The sequence below is a fragment of the Rhizophagus irregularis genome, chromosome 3 (genome assembly GCF_026210795.1).
Source record: "Rhizophagus irregularis chromosome 3, complete sequence".
Taxonomy (NCBI): domain Eukaryota; kingdom Fungi; phylum Glomeromycota; class Glomeromycetes; order Glomerales; family Glomeraceae; genus Rhizophagus; species Rhizophagus irregularis.
Window position 1 is genome coordinate 1737966 of NC_089431.1, and position 25148 is coordinate 1763113.

The 25148-nt window shown below is 27.1% G+C and overlaps 6 protein-coding genes across 6 annotated transcripts; 3 read left to right on the forward strand and 3 right to left on the reverse strand.

Annotated features, from left to right (window-relative positions):
- Positions 1–7024: 7024 nt before the first annotated feature.
- OCT59_020450 (uncharacterized protein) lies at positions 7025–8413 on the forward strand (the record flags this gene model as incomplete). The annotated part of the gene is made up of 1 exon (XM_025311882.1): positions 7025–8413. One exon carries the CDS (start codon positions 7025–7027, stop codon positions 8411–8413), a length of 1389 nt encoding a protein of 462 aa, XP_025167447.1.
- Positions 8414–10328: 1915 nt separating this feature from the next.
- On the forward strand, positions 10329–10571 carry OCT59_020451 (uncharacterized protein; the record flags this gene model as incomplete). Its single annotated transcript, XM_066149193.1, has 1 exon — positions 10329–10571. The coding sequence occupies one exon, from the start codon at positions 10329–10331 to the stop codon at positions 10569–10571; it is 243 nt and encodes an 80-aa protein (XP_065990130.1).
- A 1153-nt stretch (positions 10572–11724) lies between these two features.
- Positions 11725–13462, reverse strand: OCT59_020452 (uncharacterized protein). Its single transcript, XM_025330859.2, has 6 exons — positions 13278–13462; positions 13007–13202; positions 12791–12939; positions 12318–12714; positions 12190–12227; positions 11725–12114 (listed from the first exon to the last, which is right to left on the reverse strand). Exons 1-6 carry the CDS (start codon positions 13416–13418, stop codon positions 12046–12048), a joined length of 990 nt encoding a protein of 329 aa, XP_025167446.1. The 5' UTR covers positions 13419–13462; the 3' UTR covers positions 11725–12045.
- Positions 13463–16535: 3073 nt separating this feature from the next.
- On the reverse strand, positions 16536–19934 carry OCT59_020453 (uncharacterized protein; the record flags this gene model as incomplete). Its single annotated transcript, XM_066149194.1, has 7 exons — positions 16536–16570; positions 16636–16680; positions 16762–17013; positions 17124–17175; positions 17247–17422; positions 17486–17767; positions 17885–19934. The coding sequence occupies 7 exons, from the start codon at positions 19932–19934 to the stop codon at positions 16536–16538; spliced, it is 2892 nt and encodes a 963-aa protein (XP_065990131.1).
- Positions 19935–20397: 463 nt separating this feature from the next.
- OCT59_020454 (uncharacterized protein) lies at positions 20398–21642 on the forward strand (the record flags this gene model as incomplete). The annotated part of the gene is made up of 9 exons (XM_066149195.1): positions 20398–20445; positions 20865–20892; positions 20979–21009; positions 21091–21101; positions 21166–21183; positions 21272–21302; positions 21390–21419; positions 21499–21528; positions 21606–21642. The coding sequence occupies 9 exons, from the start codon at positions 20398–20400 to the stop codon at positions 21640–21642; spliced, it is 264 nt and encodes an 87-aa protein (XP_065990132.1).
- A 490-nt stretch (positions 21643–22132) lies between these two features.
- Positions 22133–23085, reverse strand: OCT59_020455 (uncharacterized protein; the record flags this gene model as incomplete). The annotated part of the gene is made up of 3 exons (XM_066149196.1): positions 22133–22452; positions 22593–22661; positions 22980–23085. 3 exons carry the CDS (start codon positions 23083–23085, stop codon positions 22133–22135), a joined length of 495 nt encoding a protein of 164 aa, XP_065990133.1.
- Positions 23086–25148: the final 2063 nt, after the last annotated feature.

Genomic DNA, 25148 nt, shown 5'->3' on the forward strand with positions numbered 1-25148 from the left:
TTATAATTAATGAAAGAATTAATTTAAAATTCATGTTATTTCAAATTTTTGTCAACTCAGTTCTTAATTTTTATATTACATTTTTTTTTATATAAAATTTTTTTAAATTAAACTTCTTTTTCCAAACACACTATAATCTCCACTTTGGACAAATGAAATCAACTTTATTTATTAATTGAAAGTTGTTCAGGCGGGTTAAAAGCACTTGAATATTAATTTTCATGAATGTAGATGTAGTGCTTAGAGAAGATTGCATTTTTCTTGATGATATTAACTCTCTTTTCTGTTTTTTTTTTAATTTAGAGCGTTTTGGACAAATGAAATCAACTTTATTTATTAATTGAAAGTTGTTCAGGCGGGTTGATTCTACTTGAATATTAATTTTCATGAAAATAGGTGTAGTGCTTAAAGAAGATTGCATTTTTCTTGATGATATTAACTCTCTTTTCTGTTTTTTTAATTTAGAGCGTAATATCTCCACTTTGGACAAATGAAATCAACTTCATTTATTAATTGAAAGTTGTTCAGGTGGGTTGATTCTGCTTGAATATTAATTTTCATGAATATAGGTGTAGTACTTAGAGAAGATTGCATTTTTCTTGATGATATTAACTCTCTTTTCTGTTTTTTTTTAATTAGAGCGTAATATCTCCACTTTGGACAAATGAAATCAACTTCATTTATTAATTGAAAGTTGTTCAGGTGGGTTGATTCTACTTGAATATTAATTTTCATGAATATAGGTGTAGTGCTTAGAGAAGATTGCATTTTTCTTGATGATATTAACTCTCTATCTTTTCTGTTTTTTTAATTTAGAGCGTAATATCTCCACTTTGGACAAATGAAATCAACTTTATTTATTAATTAAAAATTGTTCAGGTGGATTGATTCTACTTGAATATTAATTTTTATGAATGTAGGTGTAGTGCTTAAAGAAAATTGCATTTTTCTTAATGATATTAACTCTCTTTTCTGTTTTTTTTAATTTAGAGCGTAATATATCTACTTTGGACAAATGAAATCAACTTCATTTATTAATTGAAAGTTGTTCAGGCGGGTTGATTCTACTTGAATATTAATTTTTATAAGATTTCATTTTTTTGTAGCTGTATTAAATTTAAAACACTTATTACAACTTACATCATTATTTTAAATCATAAAAATTAATTTATATTATTGGCTAATTATAATCACATTGATACTAAGGATTTTTTTATTTTTATATTTGATTTAATAATTTAATAAAATATTATTAAAATCAAATTCATATAAATGCAACTAATATTAATAATTGTAATTTAAGTAGTAAATTCATTAACCAAATCATGTAAATTCTATGCTTAAAGTATGTAATTTCTGTGATCAAATCAATATAAATTCAGCATAAATTATGGTCAAATCATGCAAATGATGCATTTTGTAATATGGAATCGTGCATTTTCTGTATTCCTATATAGATTAGAAATATTATTTTTAACAAAAAATTGTATAAAACCTTATTAAAAACATGATTTTTTATAGGATCTAATTATAATAAATTTTATTATTCAGTAATATTTTAGTGATTTTACATACAATTCAATTTATTTATATCAAAGAATTTTTTTAATTATAAATGTTATATTTGGGGGATGAAGTCCCCGGCAAATTGCATATTCTAGTTTAGTAGTAAGCTGAAAGATAAGAAACGGATGGAATCAGAATATATCATGCCGTATTTTTTAGGTTGCACATAATATTAAGTTTTAAATGAAATTCCAAAAGTGTTAACTTAACAAAGGAAATACTTAATTTTTTTTAAGAGAGATAACTTCTCAAAGTTTGAATTTGTAATTTCTGCCATTACACAACAATCTCATAAAGTACTTGAAAGTTCCTAGTATATAGAAGTGTTATTTGTTAACGAATCTTCCAGTTAACTGAAAAAATAGTTATAGCATTATTATATAGTGGGGAAGTTAACTGAAAAAAATAGTTATAGCATTATTATATAGTGGGGAAGGGAACCGCTAAGTACTTATAAGGTTAATGTACAATGATAAGCGTCGATGGCCGGACAAATTCAGACTTGGCCTTGTGCATATGAGAAATTATTCTTATTATCTTCGCTTCGAAGAACAATGAAGAACAATGCAGTGTTATCTTTTAATCAATTAACTTTTCTGGAATTTCATTTAAACTTGATTTGTGAACTGAATGCATCTATCCGTGTTTCTGTCATCCATCTGTACCATGTAGTACAAGCTAGGCAGTGATAAGATTGGAAGCACCTTGATCATGTGAAATATTTTGTCCAACAATATTTAATTATACGAAAAACAAAGATTCATTAATACTTTAGAAAATTTACATATTTGATATTTCATTTAAATAATAATATTAGTATTATCTTCAGCATTTTCAGTATCTTCAGGAATTTCAGAATATTCAACTTCGGAATCTTCAACTTCAGTTTCAACATTCAGATCAGAAATTGTGCCTTATTTTGCTGTAATTCCTTTCCTCTTAATGAAAAATTAATAGATGCACAAAGTTGACTCATTGCCAACACTTTATCATTCTATTAAAAATCATTTAATAAAAAAATTCATTAGTTAAAAGTAATAAAAATCCCATTTATTTAAAGATAAAAAAAATTATTTCTAGTCGTTAAAGATAAAAAAATTCCCGATCATTAAATCCTGATCATTGATCCCATTCATTAAGTTAATAAAAATTTCATTCATTGATTCCAATCGTTAAAAATAAAAAATTCCATTTGTTTGTCAAATTCCATTTATTAAGATTTAAGAATAAAAGTTAAAAATAATAAAAATAAAAAATTTGCTAGTTAAAATAATAAAAATACAAGTTAAAAAATAATTAAAAATAAAATCTTACAATTAAATTATGACGAGCTGTATGTAAAAAAACCCATAAATGACACATTTTCTCAACTGAAGCTGCATTCACACATCTTCTAAAAATTTTAAAAGCAACTGCACCCAGTTCTCTATACTCACTTTCTACAAAAAGATCAAAATTTAAAGACATCATCTCACGAATTGTTCAAAAGTTTCATCATTAAATGGTTCAACTTTTCTACAAAAATCTTCAAACTCCAACAATAATCGCTTTGGTCTTTTTTTAAGGGTGTTGCTAAATCTCACCGCAGGTAATTTTTACCGCTTAATTTTGGCCGAATTATAGTCTCAGCCAGTTTTGCGAGTAGTTTGCGTGCCGGTAATATTTATCTTCGAAAAAAAAGAAAAAAAATAATATTATAAAATAAAAATTACTTTATTAATTGCCAATCTGCCACTCAACGATACAAAATTGATTAGTAGATCTGTCGCAAGTTCTTATATGAATGATGTCAAACAGCACATTTCAACTCCAATTTTATCCTACATAAGTCATGCTTAATGTAACCATACTTTACCAATCAATAATGCAAAACGTGAATATGTCACAAAAAAAAATTTTTTTTCGTTTGCTATAAAATTTAAAGAGTTTACTTTGGAGGAAGTCACCATTCCAGCTCATATTTTAGGTAACTTTACACCAACTATTCGTGAATTTTGCAAATTTTACAAGGTTTTTTTGTATTATTATATAATTCATGGTATATTCTTGTTTAGATAGGACCCAGAAATATATATAAAAGGGTCAGGTTTGAGTTTGCATATTTTGAACTAAAAAAGGTATGAAAATCTTTCCTTTTTTAGATAATTTTTGATAATGCCAGACAGACTTTTATTTCCTATTATAGTAACCGACTGGCATTATCATAATTCCAGCCCTGAAAAAATGTGTATATGGTGCAAGTAAACTATATTCAACAATAAAATTGTAGTACTAAAAAATCTTATAAAATTTTAAAAAATAAATTTTAAAGAAAATAAACTGGTAGTTTTATTCTTCAAGACAAGTACTATCAAATTACTGGTCAGATTTTTGAAAAAAGATCTGTATAAAAAGTTATAGGCATTTAAAACTAACCAATTTTTATATGATCACCTAAATTTGAAACAAATTGAATCACATGTGCCCTATCTTATTGGTCAAAAATTTTTATAATTCAGGCTAAAATTATGATATTTCAATGCTGGCCCGAATTATCACATTCATTTGATGAGAAAACCTTCTGATTCATGAGAAAATCATCACATGTGAATGAGAAAATTTCGATCTGGCTTTACTGATGCCATGTAAAACAAAATGACAACAACAAGTTAGTAAGATACTTAGGAAAAAATGTTATTATATATTACAATACCATGTAATTCAAATATGAAGAGTTTCAATGAATAAATTTTTCGTTTTGACATAAAATATTATTTACGAAACAGTGTAACATATAAAAATTCTCATTTTTTATTGGACAATGTCTGATCACGTGATATTAAAACTTGTGCCAGAAAATTGAAACATCATCACGTGATTGTCAAGTATAGTTTACTTGCACCATAGCTCATAGTAAAAAATTTTTTTCATCACCTGACTAGGATGGCAATGGTCGGTCATGGTCGGTCATCGGTTAGTCATAACCAGTCAAGAACCTTTGACTGACCGACTGACCGTTTGACTGACTGTTTAACCGATCCTAAAAACATTTGTGAAACGTAATTTAATAAAAAAACGTATAAAAAATGGTTTCGCAACATTTTCTATTAAAATAATTAAAAAACGTTTGCAAAACATTTTTTTTATTAAATTACATTTCGCAAACATTTTCAGGATCGGTTAAATGGTCGGTCAAATGGTCGGTCAAATGGTCGGTCAGAGGTCTTTGACTGACCGATATCGGTAACGGTCATAACCGGTCATAACCATGATCGTTGCCATCCCTACACCTAACCCCTATATATATATTTCTGGGTCCTGTTTAGATTAACAAAATAATGTTTTAAAAAAAAAGAAAATAAAAATTTTTTTTTTTTTTTTTTTGGCAATGTTTTAATTTTACCAGTTTTATAAAACTATACCTAAGTAATGTAACACCTTTTTTTAATGTATTTTTAGGGCATTTATATTACAACAAAACATTTTAAACTTGTGCAAATACCATTTAGAAGCAATAGTATTTAATATAAAAATGTCTGACAAGATTAATTATAGATTGCCGATCATTTTGTATCGCTGAGTGGCGAATCGGCAATTAATACTTTTTACAACAAGTACATTTAAAAGATAATTTCATTCACACTTTATTAAATTTATTAAATAAATAAACAAATATTTTTAAAGAAAATTATTTCTAAATACACTGTTATAAAAATGTTATCGTATAGCACTGACTAAGAGACCCCCCTTTCGGCGTACCCCATATAAAATACCCGTCTCATCATCTCAATATACCATGTAGTAATGTAGATCTATTTTATTCCTAAAAATTAGAATATTTAACCAATATTATAAATTAAATTTAAAATTTTCATAGATTAAATTTGTCTTGTACTGATAGGAAGAACGTACACACCCGGATATAATTCAATTTTTAAATCGCTGAAATTGATATAGACCCAGGTATTTTAGGTAGTGCTATACGGTAATTACTCCACAAATACTCAAGTTAGCTTATTAATATCTAATTAATCCCACGCCAGTAAATGATTTTGATTAATACTTCATAAGGCTTGTTTAATTTAACAAAAGTACTAAATTACATTGTAAAATGAAAAAAATTAACCGTGTGCGACACAGTAAAAAATATTCATATTTTTGCAAATATTAAAGCCATTTTGATAAAAATTAATATTTGAGTAATTAAACAACTTATTTCATTTAGCAAAAACCCTGAAATAACACAAGTCACGTGGGTGAAAAATTTTTTAACTTTATAATTCGGCCAAAATTAAGCGGTGAAAATCACCTGCAGTGAGATTTAGCAACGCCCTTTGTTAAACTGTGTTTTGTAATAATATGTTAAATACCATCCCAAAGAAGCATATTTTGGATGAAGCATAAAAGAGAATAGTATTAACAGTTGCACCCATTGATCCATCTCTTTCCTAGTCGATTGATCATTTAGTTACCGCTCCAAAATTGAACAAAATAACCAATAGCATGGAGTACTTCAGATAAACGTGCTTTATCACATTGAAATGTGTTTTAAGATACTACAAGCTTAACTGATCGTATGGTCGTAGATGATGACGAAACTTACAGCGATTTTTTCCAGCATTAGGATGGAACTTGGGGCAGAATTAAGAATATGAATGTAACTAAAATCCATCCTAATGCTGGTAAAGGAGATGATCACCCAGGTGATACTCGTAATAAAATATCTGTAAAAGCTCAATCATTTATTATCTAAAAGTATTTGACAAAATCCTGAATTTAGACAAAGTTTATCAGTGTTTGATGAACCAACTTGTGGACGTTCATGACAAATTGCTAGATTCTATTCTAAAAAAAAAATTAATTATATAAATAATTATATAAAATAAAAAGAGTATACTTACTCGTAAAGCTTGTTAATTTAAGTAAAATGAAATTTATATTATATTAAACTAACACGTATAAATTTAAAATCTTATATATTTCGTTGTCCATTAGTTCGACTTTATTTGAATTCATCTGCACTTTAAGCACTAACGTATTGCATAATAAATAAATATGTGCGTATTAGCAGACTTTGTAAGAAAGAAATGTAAACTTTTAATGCCAATAAAATTTATCATTAATTATGAAAATTATTTTTTATTTGCTAAATTGATACAATATATAAAAGTGCTTGGCAAACAAAATAATTGGAAAACAACAAAATGGGAGCTTAAACTCTATATAATTCTGTTATTAATATTCCTAGATGTGGGTCTTAAGGTAAATAAATCATATGATTTAATAATTATATCACTACTTCCAATCTTCCAATAGAAATTGGCGTTTGAAGGCTTTTGACATATCATTTACTTCATTTGGTGAAATTAGTAGCCCAATATTTACCATATTTAGAATATTTATGTTACGTAGATAAATATGGTATAAAATTTTTTTTTTTAGGTTTTTTTTTCTTTCTCGTTCTCGTTTTTCAAAAAAAATGACGAGAGGATATTCATTGGAAGAAAATTTAAGGTCATTAATAGATAATGAAAAATATAGCGATATAGAAATATTATGTGAAAATGAAAAGAAATTACATGGTTCTAGAGCAATTTTAGCGGCAAGGTCAGAAGTATTTAACATATTACTTTATAATGGGATGAAAGAAAACCAAATTTCTTTTTCAAACATTAATTCTTCTGTAATGAAAATTGTATTAGGATATATTTATACTGGTTCAATTAAAAAAGAATCTTTAAACAAAAATAATATAGTTGAAATCTTTTATGCTGCGGGTCATTTTCAATTATCATCTCTTCAAGAATTTATTTTGGCAACTATTAAGAATGCAGATTATTTGAAAAGTTATTCACCAGAATTATTATCCAAAGTTGTGGATAAAATGCCAGAAGATAATATTCTTCTAAATTTATTGGAAGAAACGGTATCAATTATACCATTAGATACTATTGAACACGGTCGATTATCTATTAAAGCACTTCATCATCTTTTATCTTGCACGTATAAAAAGGAAAAACCTTTTATCACTCCAGAATACGAAGTTTTTCGACATAGTGCTATTCTTGCAGCAAAACAAGTTTCTAATGATGCGTATGAAGCTCTTATGAGAAGGTTACCGGCCTTAGAACAAGTAGGGAATTCAAACCAAGTACAAAATAGTAATTCTATTACTGATCATCAAAAAGTTGCCAATGAATTGGAGCCTTTGACTCATTTTATTGATTTTAGTCAAATAGAAAGTCAAATTTTATCCAATATTATTGAACCATTAGAAATCACTCCATCTAATATGATTGTAAGTGTTTATCGTCAGATAGCTAAATCAAATAATTTATGTCCTAGTGGAGTTCGAGGAATATCAATGTATAAATTTACAGAATCAGATTATGTTTGGGATGAATCAGCATGTGGATCAAGACTTATTGTTGAAGACAATGGAAGAGTCGTGCATGCACCACATAGTGGTGGACATCAAAGTGTTAGAGCTAAAATGCCATTAGATTATAAAGGAATTTTTGAATGGAGCGTCATTATTGAAAAACATTGTTTTGATACTTGGGTTGGGGTATGTGCATCAGAAAATCTTAATTATGAAAGTTGGGCAGGATGTCAACCTACCGGATGGGTATTAGGTACCTATGGTAAATTTAAGAATTCTGATAAAGGAACAAATTATTGTTTACAATTTCGAAAGGATAATACAAAAGTAACTGTTCATCTAAATATGTATAAAAAAACTTGTGCTTTTTCAATTGATGATACAAAATATAAGGAAATATCAGTGAAGGATTTACCATCAAAACTTTATCCAGTAGTATCATTAAGTCATCTTGGTCGGCTTCGAATTTTACCTTATCAAAAGTAAATTTTTGATAGTTAAAAAAAAATCATTGTATTTTATTTGGAAATTTTATATCAATACAAATATGATTTGTGTTTTTTTTATTGACACTTGTCAAAAAGATTGTAGAATCATCGATAATGTATATTTTGAGACGATGAAATTGTTATAACTTTTAAATGAGAAAATTATTATTTTTTATATTATTACATATATATATATTTATTTATTTTTATTTTAGATAAAAGCTATAGTTATAATAGCAGCCAAAATAACTTTTGCAAATGTACTCTTAAGTGTTCAAGTATAAAAAGTGTAACGGTCATAAATATTACTTCTAAAAAACTTATTTTATTTTATTTTATTGAAGAAAATGGTCAATATGGTGAAGTACATAAAAGGAAAAAATAAATAGAAAACCTAAACATGATTATCCTAACTAAATTATCCTAACTAATGTTAATCTACAAAATATTACTCGCCCGTATCACACCACTTTGTGGAGATTTTGTGCCCAAGAAAGCTATCCCTTATATAGGTCTGTATCTAAAGAATCTAAAGAATCTGATATGTAACTTCCTGTAAGTACCTGCTGTGTCATATGGTAATCGTGAAGGCTGCGATCTATTTTTTTTGGCTCAAAAATTTTACTTCAACTGATTCATCAGCTCATCATGATCATGAGTCATACAATTAAGTTGGCAAATTCTATTATCGGTATTTAAATTAATTGTTATTGACGCAACATGATAAATCAGACCTTTAAAATATATTAAATATGATGATTATTGTTAGAAAATGTACAAATGCTTCAAAAAAATTTTATTTCTTTTCTCACCGAACCAGTATCGAAAACCTAAACGAAGAAAACAGAAATTATCTTGTTAAACAATTAAAAAAAAAAATTCCAGAAATTAATGATCCACTCCTCGTGAACGAAGCTGGTTGACCAACAGACAAAATACAGATCCTGTTCATACCAAAGTGGATTGATTGCATGTACGGTTTTCTTTTAAGGATCTCTTTGTTATTTTTTTTACTAGTAATCTGACATCTACTTTTACTTATTTTTTTTTGGTTAGATATTTAACGATACCTGGTTGTAGTGTTTCGATCCGGATAAAACCTCAAATATTTTAACGTGGGATTATGATTAAAAAAGGTTACAAATTTCGGCTTTGAGTGGACTATAATTTCGGCCAGAATTAAAATAATATTATTCCATAAATTTTTATTAATTTTGGTGGTCCCAGCCTAAATTAACCGAGCCGGTATCCGGATAAAAACCGGATTAAACCGCTACGGATCGAAACTCTACCTGGTTGTGAAAGAGCTACATCAGGTGCAAATCCCTCCAGTTCCATTTTCTCTATCACCTCAACCGGAGATATTTCGGATTTCCGGCTGATCAAATTGTTATGAACGTTACTATTGATCTCTCCGATCAAAGACACTGGTGAAGGAAACTCTGACGTCAGAAGGGCATTTTTAGTGTCCAATGTTAGACCATACAATTTACAAGTTCTTGAATTTAGTAATATATTCAATGGTTAAAGTAAATATTTTTCAAAAGAACCATTTTTTTCCACACACATCTGGATAAAATCTTTTTGTAAATTCTAGAAATGAAGGGTAAAGTGACCAGTTATAGATAGTAATGAGGCTATGTGTTGCGAGTATATTTCTACAATCTTGCACATGGCAGTAAGTCTTATCAATGGTTTGATAATCACACCTCAGGCGAATATAATTGGTGAAGAGAACACTGACCGCGTTGACTATTCAATCACAAAAATTATCAGTGAAATGTTAGAGGAAATAATTTGCATAATTTGCATAACCGAGGACAAACCATTTCAGGCGACATTGGGTGTCTGCCAAAACTTACTACAGTACAGGTTATTGCTAACTTGCTTCGCCACTCCAGATGAACATAAATATGAACAAGAAAAAGCGAAAGGCTGGTGATACGTTCGATTCCGATTACGAATACGTCGATTGTATAGTCAGTACTGGAACTGATTGGTACTTTACTCTTCATAGCATTGAGAGCATCTATAGTACGAGCAGGACTGGATATCAAATTCCATTGACGGAAGATGCTCTCAAGGATTCAACCGAGTTGCGCAAGAGTGTAAAGATTGAAGGTATTGTGAGGTTGTTAATGGATAGGGGCACATAGGGCATCGGCTAGTAAAGAACCTGAAACTAAGAAGCGTGAAGGAAAATAGTCTATAGTCAATAATAAATGTATAATAATAAATGTATAAATTCATAAAAATATGGGGTTGCATCCCATATTGTGGTATAAATGTCTAAATGTGAATTATATAAAAAGTTTTTTAATCGATCAGAGAGATTTCACACGATCATATGTGCCGATCAGGGATCCAACGTCTTGATTTTTCGTTTCCCGTATCTATTATTGTTATTAGCATTCTTGAAATATATTTTCAATGATTTTTCATCTCAAGACCAACTATATTTATTAATTTGTTTAATTTATTACTTGCCCTTTAGTTCTATCTTTAGATGATAGAAGAGAAGTTTTGTTAGTAATTCTAATTCAAAATATGATAGTTTTGTGTTGGTGTTTCAATTACAATATATTTAGGAATATCAATTTTGGTTGGCATTTGTATTTTTATAAAGTTACTGGATAGAAAGTTATCAGCCGAAAGAAATTGGGCTAAGGAAAGAAGGTTTACTAACGCACAAATGATGAGCGTAGAGAAGGAATTTTTTTTTTAGAAAAAAAAAACGTAAAATAAGAAATATATATAAATGTATATATATGAGGCAGGGAAACTTTAAATAAGTCGATGAAAGTGCTTAAACTGCTTAATGGCGTGACGATAAATCACAGATCTTTTATTTTTTTTTATGTTTTGTGCCTTACTACTTTTAATAATAACATAATAAACCTTTTTTTTAAAAAAAAAAGTAATTCCGTGTGACAAGCTTTATTATGTTAAAATTGATGTATTTAATTTTTTTTTGTCCCAACACCATAATCAGAAATTTATTACATTATTATTTATTACAGTATTAAGTCCGAAGTTGTTATTACATGCTGAACGGACATCTGGACATTCGTATCACATTTGCGTAGAATAATATAGTCCTTCGAGACATTTCGAGCTAATAACTGTGATGATTCAAAATATTGATTGAATCTATACTAAAAAAAATACGTGCAACATATATCACGTAATTGCAAATTCTACTATAATTACAGCGCCACAATTTGCAGTCTGCAACATTCATGTTCAAGATGAAATTGATATAAAAATTTTAAAATTTATTATATTTTTTTACAATTTACAGTATAATTGTGTTTTTGTTTGAAAAAAAAAAAAATTCAATAGTAAATCAGAAAACACGATATTATTCAATTTGGCCACGCTAATAGGAGTACATATAAAAAATATATTATCGGTTATGTATGTAATGCTAAATTGAATCATACTAGACAAAGAACACGTAATATCATAATATCATAATATACTGTATATATCGTTTTTTTCATTTAAAGAAATTAGTAACGGAAATTTTCTTAATTTTTCAATAGAAAAAAAAAAAAAATGTATAAAAGTACGGTGGTTTATTCAATTTAACAATATTATTTACCTATAATTAATTACACGATATTCTAATTAATTTCCTGTTTTTGCAGTAACGATTTGATAAGTTTTGTACCCAACATATCTATGAATTTTTGTGCTCTAAAATGTAAAAAGAAAAGAAAAATAAATAAACATTATAAAATAATATATTAAAGAAAATGAAGGAAATCTTACGGGATGAATATAATCCCAATAAAAATGTTGGCCTGGATCTAAAAAAAAAACCAAAATTATTACTTAATACTAAAAAAGAAATAAAAATACATTTAATATTTCATAATACTTTTTATATATATACTTACTTGAACACACAGTATAAGTGGTGGTATTGCCTTTATCTTCGCGCACGACACAAGGATTTTCATAATCAGTTATTCCTAATTCTTTTTTAACGCTAGGTTTTTGAAATTCTTCCCAAATTTTATCCATTGGTAAAATATATAATTTAACATTCTTATGTTTCATTCTAAACAACCAAACATAAAAATCTATAGCAGCATTATGAAGTCTTGTTATAAATCTAGACAATAAATTTTTAATTACATATTTTAGTCTACCATTTTTTGGAGGTCTCGGTAAATATTTTAGGTTAAAAAATTTATTAATTAAGATATGTTTTGCTCCAAAATTCGCTAATACTTCCCATTGTTCATATAGATTTCCTACTACTGTCCTTGGATTCACAGATGGTTGATTTAGCTAAAAAATGAAATGAAATTGTTTAAATTAAATTTTGAAAAAAATATTTTTTTTAAAAATATAAAAAAGAAATTACATAATCGTTCCCCTGATGTGCTACAATATATAATATTCTATCGAAATTAGGTTTACTATTATTACTTGCAGTTATTTGTTTTAAATATATATTATTCACTTCTTGCTTTATTCCAGGCACTATTAATTCACTGTGAAAACCGCTTGTGGCTACAAGGATGATCAATTTCAGTTTTTTAATCAATAACTAAATTCATCATCAACTAATAACTTTTACCTTTAACAAACTGATTATCACTTGTGGCCCCACCATAAGCGTAATTTATATCTTTTATATGACAAAAATCCGCTAAATATTCAACCCAAGTTGGCCCGTTGCTAAATCTTCCTTTATAAAAATAGTCACTTGGAGGATACGTAAAATTAGACAAACGCCACGTGTTTCCATTATCACAAGTGGAGTCACCAAATACCTTGTTCAAAGAATTTAAAGAGTTAAGAGTTATTATTACAAGGGTAATATTGTTTCATAATAAATGTTAACTTACGATAATCGTATCGAATGGACAGGGTTTAGTTTCATTAACCGATTGACGTTTGTTAATTGGCGTTGCTTTAATAATTGCAATTGAAAAGCACAGTAGATAACCGACGTAAAAAATTGAACGAAATAAAATACTCGAAAGCATTTTTTTTTTTCCCCAGAAACTTAAAAAAAAATGTATATATTTTTTACAAACTTTCTTAATATATGTATATATATATATACATAAAATACGTAACATAAATATCTGTTTTTGAAATAGATTTCATCGCGTCAAAGATTTGATACCGGGATGCTTGTACAATCTTCATTTGTATAAATTTGGTTCGGTGATCAATACTAAGGAATTCAAGTTTTGATGACCAAATATGGTTTAGATCATCATATAATATACGTGTAACATAGTAAGGCTTATACGGATAAGCCAAGCCATAATATCATGACCATAGCCATATCTATTCAAAGCCATTATTTGTGCTTAGTATAAAGTGCTAAACACGTATTATCACCAAATTAAAATTCGTATTTGTCACACATAAGTCAGCATAATAAATTACTACTTTTATTATTTACAAATTATACTTAATTATGATTCTAACTACTTTTCATTACTGTTTTTTGGTATTACAAATAGTTCATGCGCCGTGAATATTAATTTTTTAGATTAGATTTCAAATAAAAATTCGTCTCTAATTTACGATTTGGCATATGACTATACAAAACATCAGATTATGAGAACAAATAAAAAACTGCGTGGAAGTGTGGAACTTGTTTACGGTAATTTTGTGAATTGCCAAATTTTTATTACACAACTAATTTGTTTGGTTACTCGAGTAGCAACTATTCCGTAAATGGAACAAATACGTTTCAAAGGAACTATCCAATTTTATACGCCACCGTCCCTGGTGCTGCACCATGAATAAATTGATAAATACCTGTACCACATAATAATTTTAATTTCTTAAAATGTAAATAATAAATTAAAATTTCTAAACATTATTTTTTTTACGTCAATTTTCATAGATAGATCTTTTGTAGAGATTACTTTATAGGCGTAAAATTGGATTATCAGCAAGAAATAATTGAACTTGGTTATTTTCAATAATTTTCTTTTAAGGGTAAGGCTTGCGTACAAACTTGGATATTCTTTTCCCAATTTCAAATAAAAAAAAAAATCCAATACATAATAAATAAAATATATATACTTTAAAAATTTATTATATGTAACGAGTATCTTTCTAATTCAAATATATTAGTTAATACATCATAATAAAATGTAATGAAAACCTATTAAAGTTATAAAAATAGTCAATTTAACGATATTATTTCTTTTTTTAATTTTTTTCTGTATAAATTTGGTTTAATTAATATGAAACGGTTAAGATTTATGCTTACCACAAAAAAGTCATGTACTTACCATAAAATAAGAACAAACAAGACTATACAAATCACCCATTGAGGCTGCAAAATACAGATGTACCAATACTGTTGTTTTGGGGAAAAATGTCGTTATACCAAATTATCGGTTATTAGTAGGCCATAATGTGGGCCAGATTTAATTTGTGCTACGCCAAAATCTACAGTAATTCTGACCGAAATTAATATGGCGCAAAATTCAATAAAAACTTATCACGTGTGTATCCAATAATATATAAGGCAGATTCGTGCCAATTATTGCTGGGTCGTAATAAATAAAAGTATGATTGCCAGCACTTTAATTTACTTTTTAAAATTTTTAATTATTATTTACTTGTTTTAAACGCCCTTACAGCGCGTATAATTTTCTATATTAATGAAATATTTATACAAATAAAGAATTGGAAATTGAAATAAGATATTTATTCTCATATTTTACATCAATTTTTTGTAATATCAAATTCTTACCAAATTTTCGTTCCGAATCATAAGGACTTTTTGGTAGGATTTTGCAATTCCTTAATATTATTTCCAATTCTAGGTTTTGATTTTCAGAAACGTCAGTATTTTCTTGTTCATCCAGTTAATTGATCAAAGTAATTCGAAATATACAACGGTAAATTCTTTTAAGCTCCTTAATTGCGTTAACAGGTGTAATACCATTAGACCAAGTTCCATTTCCTATAACTTAAATGTTTAATTCTGACTAAATTATAATATCGGCCGAAATTAAGCCAATGGGTTTAATTATTTTCATTATCTTTTTTGCTAACATCACGCCTAATTTATTGATTTTATTTTGTATTACATGTTGTATAATTGGCAAATCACTAAGCCACTTTTTTTCTTAATTTTTTAGAATATTATCGAGGTTACACGTGTTAAACTATACTCGGTCAAGGTTCGAGTCACGATAATATGAGGCCCGAATAAATTACGAGTCTTTGCATTTTCATTCAGTTTCTTATTTCATTATACTAACTTTCTTTTTTTCTTTAATTTCTTTGTATTCTTTTTTTGTTTTGTTATTTTGTTTTGTTTTTTGTTTGTTATATTAATTTCTCTTTTTTTTCCTTGAGTTTCAGCTTTTGGTTTCTTGGAGTCTTGGGCGTTGAAAATAATTTATTTTGCTTCGGTCTCGGTAAAAGAACAAGTATGAAGGTTTATTTAAAACTTTAATTTTCCTGAAAAGAAATGATGATTTAGTGTTTAATAATAGTACAGTACAAAGAATTAATGTTAAAATATAGTATAACATTTGATTTGTAATAATAATAAATAAAGGATTAAAATTTAAAAGAAATAAAAATTAAAAAAGTAAAAATAAGATTATAATTTATCATTTACATATTATCAGTTATTTTTATTAATTAAAATAGTAACTAATCCTAAGATAATCCGGATTATTCTAGGATAATTATTTGTAGATAATCTGGATCCTTAAATTAACCATTAGATAATCGATGAAAAGCTCTAGATTTTAAGGAATAAATCAAGGAAGAATGATGGGAATGAACTTTTGTATGAATTTGCATATTTGATTTTTTCTTTTCTTTTATTTTTTTTTTGCTTAAACGAAATTTTCATGCGATGCTTAGCTGCGCAATTTAGAATTTACGTTATCTTGTGTATTTTATGAATAAAAAGTATATCTGTATTGTTTAATTCTCTTAAATACAATAATGCTATCAAATAAATAAATATATATAAAATAAATTGGATAGGTTATAATTTGGATTTTATTACCACTATGACATATAAACTACTATTATACTATTAGGGCTGGCTGTAAGTAAGGCTTAAAGCGTTTATTTATATAACATAAAAGTTATCTTTATGCTTGTATTTATTCATTGAAATTATCCATTTGTTCTGTTAAAACTTTAAATAAAATACTTTAGTTTTTTTATGATCCTATTGAAATGAACAGAGAATTATAAACTTACTACATAAATCGTCTAAATTTTTATCTTGCGAATCTAAACCAATTTCTACAGATAATTTATTATGTAACTTTATTAGTATAAGATACAAATAAACGGGCTCTCATTAAGAATTATGTAAATATATACCTTTAATTGATTCAATTCCAATATTCATTCTTTTAAATTCATTCAATATTTCATAGATAACTGGTCTTTGTCCGGGCTCTTTATTCCAGCAATTTTTATAAAGATTTTCATATTCAATTGGTGTACCAGGAATTGTAATTTCACGAGTACCATTATTAATGGTAAAACCAAGTGAAACTTTATCATCACTATCTTTAAATGGAGGATACCCACTAGAAATTTCCCACATTAATACACCAAAACTATATATATCTGATATGGGAAATTTTGATCAAAAATACGCTTTGGTTCCATATAAGGAATAACACCAAAATGTCCCATATAAACTGTTGAATTTTGATCATTTTGAATTTTTGAAATACCAAAATCTGTAATTTTAGCATTATTTTCATGGATAACTATATTCTTAGAGTGCTAAAAATATATATAACATTATAAGTACTAATTAACAATTTGTATTATGATAAATAGTAGGTAATACTTACAAGATCTCTATGTAAAACATCCTCATTATGTAAATAGTTTAGTCCATCCGCAATTTGAAATGCTAATTTTTTCTTATCATCCCAAGTCAAATTTTTGAAATTAGTTTTAAGATAGTTTTGTAAATCACCACCATCAGCGTATTGCATTATGAGAAGATACTTATTTGTAGTTGGATCTAAAAGAAGAATCTTATTAAGCAATTAAGTATTATCATAATAATCAAAAAAAATTACATTACCTATACTAATGCCTAGACAGTGTATAATCCTATCACTATAACCAAGTTGTAAATGCATTTTTAGTTCATGAATGAATGCATCTAATATATCATGTTTTATATTAATTGTATTGGTTAGTTTTTTACAGATAACATAATCATGTATTTTTGTCCAAATTGCTTTTGTGATAATTCCAAATCCTCCTTCATTAACAAATTCTGCACTTTCTAAATCATTATAAGGTATAAATTTAACTTGTTTATATTTTAAGGCATTTTTGATCCATTTAGTTGCATTAGTTGCTTTAATATAATTTTCAATACCGGTTTCATACACAGGTTGAAAAGTGAAAAATCAGGCACCAATCGGTGACTGATTGATGCCTGATTTTTCACTTTTCGACCTGTGATACAAATTACAATGTATGATATTATTTTCACTTTCTATTGCTTTTTGATACCAATAAAAAGATTTAATTTCATTTTTTTCAATTCCAATTCCATTTCCATAGAAAAAACTTAGTTTACTCTGTGCATTACTGAACCCTTGTTCAGCTGATTTTTTAACCCATTCAAATGCTTTAATAATATCCTTTTCAGTGCCAATTCCATTATCATAACATAATCCTAAATTATATTGTGCAATGTTATTTTCATTTTCTGCTGCTTTTTTATACCAATAGAAAGCTTCAATTTCATCTTTTTCAGTTCCAATTTCTTTTTCATAGAAAGTACCAAGTTTATTTTGTGCATTACTATATCCTTGTTCAGCAGATTTTTTAACCCATTTAAATACCTTAGTTTCATCTTTTTCAATGCCAATTCCATTTTTATAATATATACCTAAGTTATATTGTGCAACTTTATAACCATTTATTGCTGCTTTTTGGTACCAATAAAAAGCTTTAGACTCATCTTTTTCAATACCAGTACCATTTTCATAAAAAATGCCAAGTTCATTTTGTGCACTACTATATTCTTGTTCAGCCGATTTTTTAATCCATTCAAATGCTTTCACATTATCATTTTTAGTGCCAATTCCCTCTTTATAACACAAACCTAAATTATGTTGTGCAATTCTAGTATTTTCATTTTCTGCAGCTTTGAGATACATAATGAAAGCATCTTTTGTTATACCAATTCCATCTTTAAGTTTTTTTTGTGCCTTACCATATCCTTGTTCAGCTGATTTCTTAAACCAGTCAAATGCTTTAACATCATCTTTTTCAATGCCAATTCCATATTTATAGCATAGGCCTAAATTATACTGTGCAAGCTTATAACCCATTTTTGCTGATTTTTGATACCAATAAAAAGCTTTAACTTCATCTACTACTACAACAATTCCATACTTATAAAATGAGCCAAGTTTATTCTGTGCATTACAGCATTCTTGTTTTGCAGATTTTTTATACCAATTAAATGCTTTACTTTCATTTTTTTCAACACCAATTCCATTTTCATAACATAATCCTAAATTATATTGTGCAAATTCATTTCCATTTTTTGCTGATTTTTTATACCAATAAAAAGCTTTTTCTATGATATCTTCACTTTCTCCGTTATTTTCATAGATAAATCCAAGTTTATTTTGTGCAGTACTATATTCCTTTTCAGCAGATTTTTTAATCCATTCAAATGCTTTAATATTATCTTTTTCAGTGCCAATTCCCTTTTCATAGCATAAACCTAAATTATATTGTGCAAATTCATTTTCATTTTCTGCTGCTTTTTGATACCAATAAAAAGCTTTATGTTCATCTTTTTCAATTCCATTTTCATAAAAAATTCCAAGCTCATTTTGTGCATTACTATCCTCTTGTATAGCTGATTTATGAAAATATTCAATTGCCTTGATTTCATTTTTTTCAACGCCAATACCGTTTTTATAACATAAACCTAACTTATATTTTGCATGTTTATTTTCATTATTTGCTGCCTTTTGATACCAATAAAAAGCTTTAGCTTCATCTTTTTCAATACCAGTGCCATTTTCATAGAAAAGACCAAGTTTATTTTGAGCACAACTATATTCTTGATCAGCTGATTTTTTAATCCATTTAAATGCTTTAATGTTATTTTTTTCAATACCAATTCCTTTTTTATAACATAATCCTAAATTATATTGTGCAATTTTATAACCATTTTTCGCTGCTTTTTGATACCAATAAAAAGCTTTAGACTCATCTTTTTCTATATCAGTACCATTTTCATAAGAAATACCAAGTTTATTTTGTGCCTTACAATAATCTTGCTTAGCTGATTTTTTAATCCATTCAAATGCTTTAATTTTATCTTTTTCAACACCAATTCCTTTTTCATAACACATACCTAAATTATATTGTGCATTTTTGTCTCCATCTTCTGCTTTTTCTTGGCACCAATATACTTTATAAATACCAGTTTCATAAAAATGGGTTAGCTTATCTAATGCTTTATTATATCCTTTCTCAGCTGATTTTTGATCCATTCAAATGCTTTGAGATTATTTCTTTTAATGCCAATTCCATTTTTATAATATAAACCTAAATTACATTGTGCATTTTCATCTCCATTTATGGCTGCATTTTGATACCAATTAAATGCTTTACTTCCCTATGAAAACACAATTTCCATAAAATGTATGTAAAAAAATGTTATTTGACCATATATTATTCGAAAAATCATTATTTGTTTATAATTTAAACATAATTTTATTTGATATAATATTAAATGTTCGTAAGTTGCATTGTAAACATAAACAAGCATTAACTTAACATACAAATAATGTTCAAATAACATGTTTAAACATGCAATCATTACATAATAAGGTCAATTTCGTATAGTAAATTCCTATTGTAAAATTTATGACTTTTATTATTTCCTTTTATATTGTCATTTTTTGACAGGTTTGCTTGAATTATTATCTTTTCCAACATTTGTCTTTTTACAAGATGATCTACGAAGTACAAAAATTTCGGTCATGTGACTTTGGCTTCGAAGTATAGCCGGCAATGATTATCACGTGTATATGTGATAATCTTTTTAAAACTTTTTTTTATTTAATTGATACGGGTTTTAGATAAAGTTTCATTTCGCTTCGAAACTTTAAAAAAATGTTTTTAAAGCTTTCGCTTTGAAACTTCTAAATTAAAAAAGAAATATTTTTTATTTTTTATTTTTTTTTCCTTTTATTTGTTTCAGCTTCAGTTCTTGGTATTAGATAGGTGAGTTTCGAATAACACTTAATTGGAAACTTTGTAATTTTTTTTAAAAAAAATAATTTTAGTTTTTTTTCTATTTCGTAAGTCGTAAGTTTCGGCTTTGGTTCTTAGACTTTGGATAGGTGAGTTTCGAAGATTTTGCTCAAAACTTTTTTATTAAAAAAAAATTTATTTATTTTTCTTTTTTTATTTTGTAGGTTTTAGCGGTTCTTGAGTGTTGGATAGGTGAGTTTCATTTCGAATAACACTTCGAAACATTTTTTTTTTAAAAAAAATAATTTAATTAATTAATTTTTTTTTCTATTTTGTAGGTTTCATCTCTGGTTCTTGGACATTGGATAGGTGAGTTTCGTTTTGAATAACACTCAAAACTATTTTTTTTTAAAAAAATAATTTAATTAATCTTTTTTTCTATTTTTGTAGGTTTGGCTCCAGTTTTTGGCGTTAGATAGGTGAGTTTCGAATGATTTTTTTTTATTTTGTAGGTTTTCGCTTCAGTTCTTGGGTATTGGATAGGTGAATTTTATTTCAAACAACACTTTGAAACTTTATTTTTTTTTTAAAAAAAAATAATTTAATTTATCAATTTTTTTCTATTTTGTAGGTTTTAGCTCTGGTTCTTGGGCATTGGATAGGTGAGTTTCGTTTCAAATAAACCCTTCGAAACTATTTTTTTAAAAAAAAATAATTTAATTAATTAATCTTTTTTTTCTATTTTGTAGGTTTTGGCTCCAGTTCTTGGTGTTAGATAGGTGAGTTTCGAATAACACTTTGAAACTTTATTATTTTTAAAAAAAAAAATTTAATAAATTTTTTTTTTCTATTTTGTAGATTTTGCTTCAGTTCTTGGGTGTTGGATAGGTAAGTTTCGTTTTGAACAACACTTCGAAACTATTTTATTATAAAAAAATTTAATTTATTAATTTTTTTATGGACAGGTTGAATATCATCTTGCTTACGAACTTGATAAAGTAACTTATATGTTGGGAGTGCATGAATTCATTGATGCATTTGCTATAGACCATCGTGTAGATTAAAACGTGATAGATAAGGATGTAGATTATACGGATGATGAATAATAGAATGGGTTATATATACAGTCAAAGCTCGTTATAGTGAATCTCGTTATAGTGAACATTAAGTAAAATCGCGTTATAGTGACCTGTTGATTTTTTTTCCTTATAATTAATTTCTCTCGATATAGTGAATTTTCTTAATAAATCTCGTTATAGTGAAAAAAAGGGAAAAAATTACATAGTGGAACGGAAAGTTCACTATAACGAGCTTTGACTGTATACTACTAGTGATTAGTACATTTAATAAGCAAATAATTTACATTTAGATTACAAACATAAAACGGATGGGCTCATTTTTCCGTATATTTAACATTTAAAATACATATATAAAATGGTTAATTACTAGACATCTATATAACCGTTATTTATCAATTATTTACTATTACATTTTACGGACAATTAATTTTTATAGGGCTTTCAACTTTTTCAACGCCAGTTCCATTTTCATAGCACAAACCTAAATGATATTGAGCATATTCATTTCCATTTTCTGCTGCTTTTTGATACCAATAAAAAGCTTTATGTTCATCTTTTTCAATACCAATTCCATTTTCATAACATAAACCTAAATTATATTGTGCATATTTATTTTCATTTTCTGCTGCCTTCTGATACCAGTAAAAAGCTTTAATCTCATCTTTTCCAATGTCAATACCATTTTCATAAAAAAGTCCAAGTTTATTTTGTGCGCCACTATGTTCTTTTTCCGCTGATTTTTCAAAGAATTCAATTGCTTTAGTAATATCTTTTTTGGGGGACCCGTTCACATTACTGACAATTATATTACCGACAATCATTTTACCGACACTCATATTACCGACAATCATTTTACTGACAGGTACACTTTACCGACACTCATTTTACCGACACCCATTTTACCATCAACACTTACAGTATTTATTACTATTTCACTACCCACTTCAGTTATGAAAATTAAAATACATATTTAATATAAAAGAATTTACCATAATATATAAAATAAAAAATTGATTAATATATAACAAAATGTAAAATACTATGATATTTATATACTGTATAATAAAATAACTTGAAATTTTATCAATTTTATTTTTTAAAAAATTTATTTCAGCTTCATAATATATTGTACTTGGAATTGTTCTTAATAATTTTCTATATTTAGTTTATATAATTTGCTTTTTTTGTAACTTAAAAATAATTATTATTTTGTCGGTAAAATGATTGTCGGTAATGTGAACCAGACCCCTTTTTTGGTACCAATTCCACTTTTATAGCATAAGCCTAAATTATATTGTGCATCTCTATCTCCATTTTCTGCTGCTTCTTGATACCAATTAAAAGCTTTAATGTTGTCCTTTTCCATGATAGAAAATTTTTACTATCCGTCGAAGAAGAATTTCTGTATCTGTAAATATAATATATTTTGTAAATGTTGTGTTACATTGCAGTAATGGTAATTTATATAAATAGACGTAGTTAAAAGAGATTAGCGCTCTAAGAAAGACATTCAACACACAAAATTGTCACGATGTTACACAATTTAAATTATGCATATAAAGATTTCGAAAATTTTGACCCACACATTAATCAGGTAGTAGGATAATCAGTACGGTACGAAATTGCAAACCTGTACGGTACGGTTGATCACCCATACAAAATTACAAAATTTGATTAACATGACCGTTCCATACCGTACTGGCACTATAATAAAGAGAAAATCAGTACGGTACATTTAGCATATAATTAATTGACACCAGTGTCCATTTTCCTAATTTTGACACCAATGTCCAAAATGTACATTTTTGTAATTTGGACACCAATGTCCAAAATGTTTATTTTTGTAATTTGGACACCAATGTCCAAAATGTTTATTTTTGTAATTTGGATACCAATGTCCAAAATGTTCATTTAAAACAATAACCGTACCGTACTGTACTGGTTCTATATATAGAGAGATTATTATAGAGCCAGTACGGTACGGTACAGTTGGTTAAATTTTATGGTTGATCATTTCGTACTGTACTGTACTGGTTCTATAATAATCTCTTTATATATAGAACCAGTACGGTACGGTACGAAATGATTATCACAAAAATTGATCAACTGTACCGTACAGGTTTGCAAATTCGTACTGTACTGGATAAATATATATTCTAATCAATCAAAATTCACAGGAACCAATCAATGATCGAACATGATAGATTATTTTTATTTTTATTAAACAGTAATAGTTAGTAAAATACAAGAATTTATAAACAAAGCAAAAATGTATAAGTAAATAAAAAAAATGAACTAAACTAAAAGAAGAGAAAATCTACTTCGACGGTGGAGTAGTTAAATTAAAACTATTTCCATAACTTTTTTTTTTTTTAAATAGTAACGCCTTTTATTAATTATTTAAATTTGATACAAATTACATAATTAACTATTAAAACACTTAGGGCTTTTCGAAAATAATTTCTCAAAACCCTATAACTAAGTGATATTTAGAACAATTTATCTAAAAACTAAAAACTATCGTAAAAATGTATCTAATCTAAAAAATTATACATTTTGACTGTATTATCCCAAGTATTACTAATATTAATTCCGTCCGTAATTGATCCTTTTAATTTATCTAGCGTTACTAAATTAATTTTTGTGTTAATTTCTTTTTATTTATTTTTTCTAAATTTTTTTCTATTTTTTTCTTTTTTATAATTTTATTTTCTCCGTCTTTCTCCTTTTCTGAATCTTCTATTACCATTTCACTTTTCTTCCTAAGATCTAATTTTTTTATGTTTGCTCTATCTTCTGATCTCTTTATTTCGTCACAGCATGGAATCCAAATTCTCTGTTTTAGTTCTTCGTAAGTGAAATTCCAAAGTCTTTTTATTAAAGCTTTTTCTTCTTTCTTTTTCGTTAAGCTATTGAAATTTTCGTTATATATTCCTCTCAATAGCTCCCAAATTCTACTTTTACCCAGCAGAATTAATGATGGACTCTCTAGAATTCTAATAAATTCAAAATTATAAGTTTTTAATATTTCTATTTCATTGTTTTGATTAAGATCTTTTAGCTTTTTTCCATTTCCATAACTAACCCACTACCTCCCATACACTAGCTAAAGCTTGGTAATTTGAAGCCCGCCCTGCACGAACATGATAGTTATTGTTAATTATTACGCCATCTGCACAAAAACGTTTTAGAATGGTTGAATCGTTGTCGAACAACTGTCGATCAAATTAGGACAGAAAAAATTGCGTTAATTTTTACATTTATTAAATGCTTGTTTAAACGCTTAAAGTGTAGTTTTAAACGTTTATTATATGCATCACTGATAAATAGAGCAATTATCAGAATTATCAAAATTAATTAATCCTTGTAAATTTCCTAAGTTTATTTGCTTCATGTCTAATTTGGCTTAAACTTTTAAATCTTGGACGC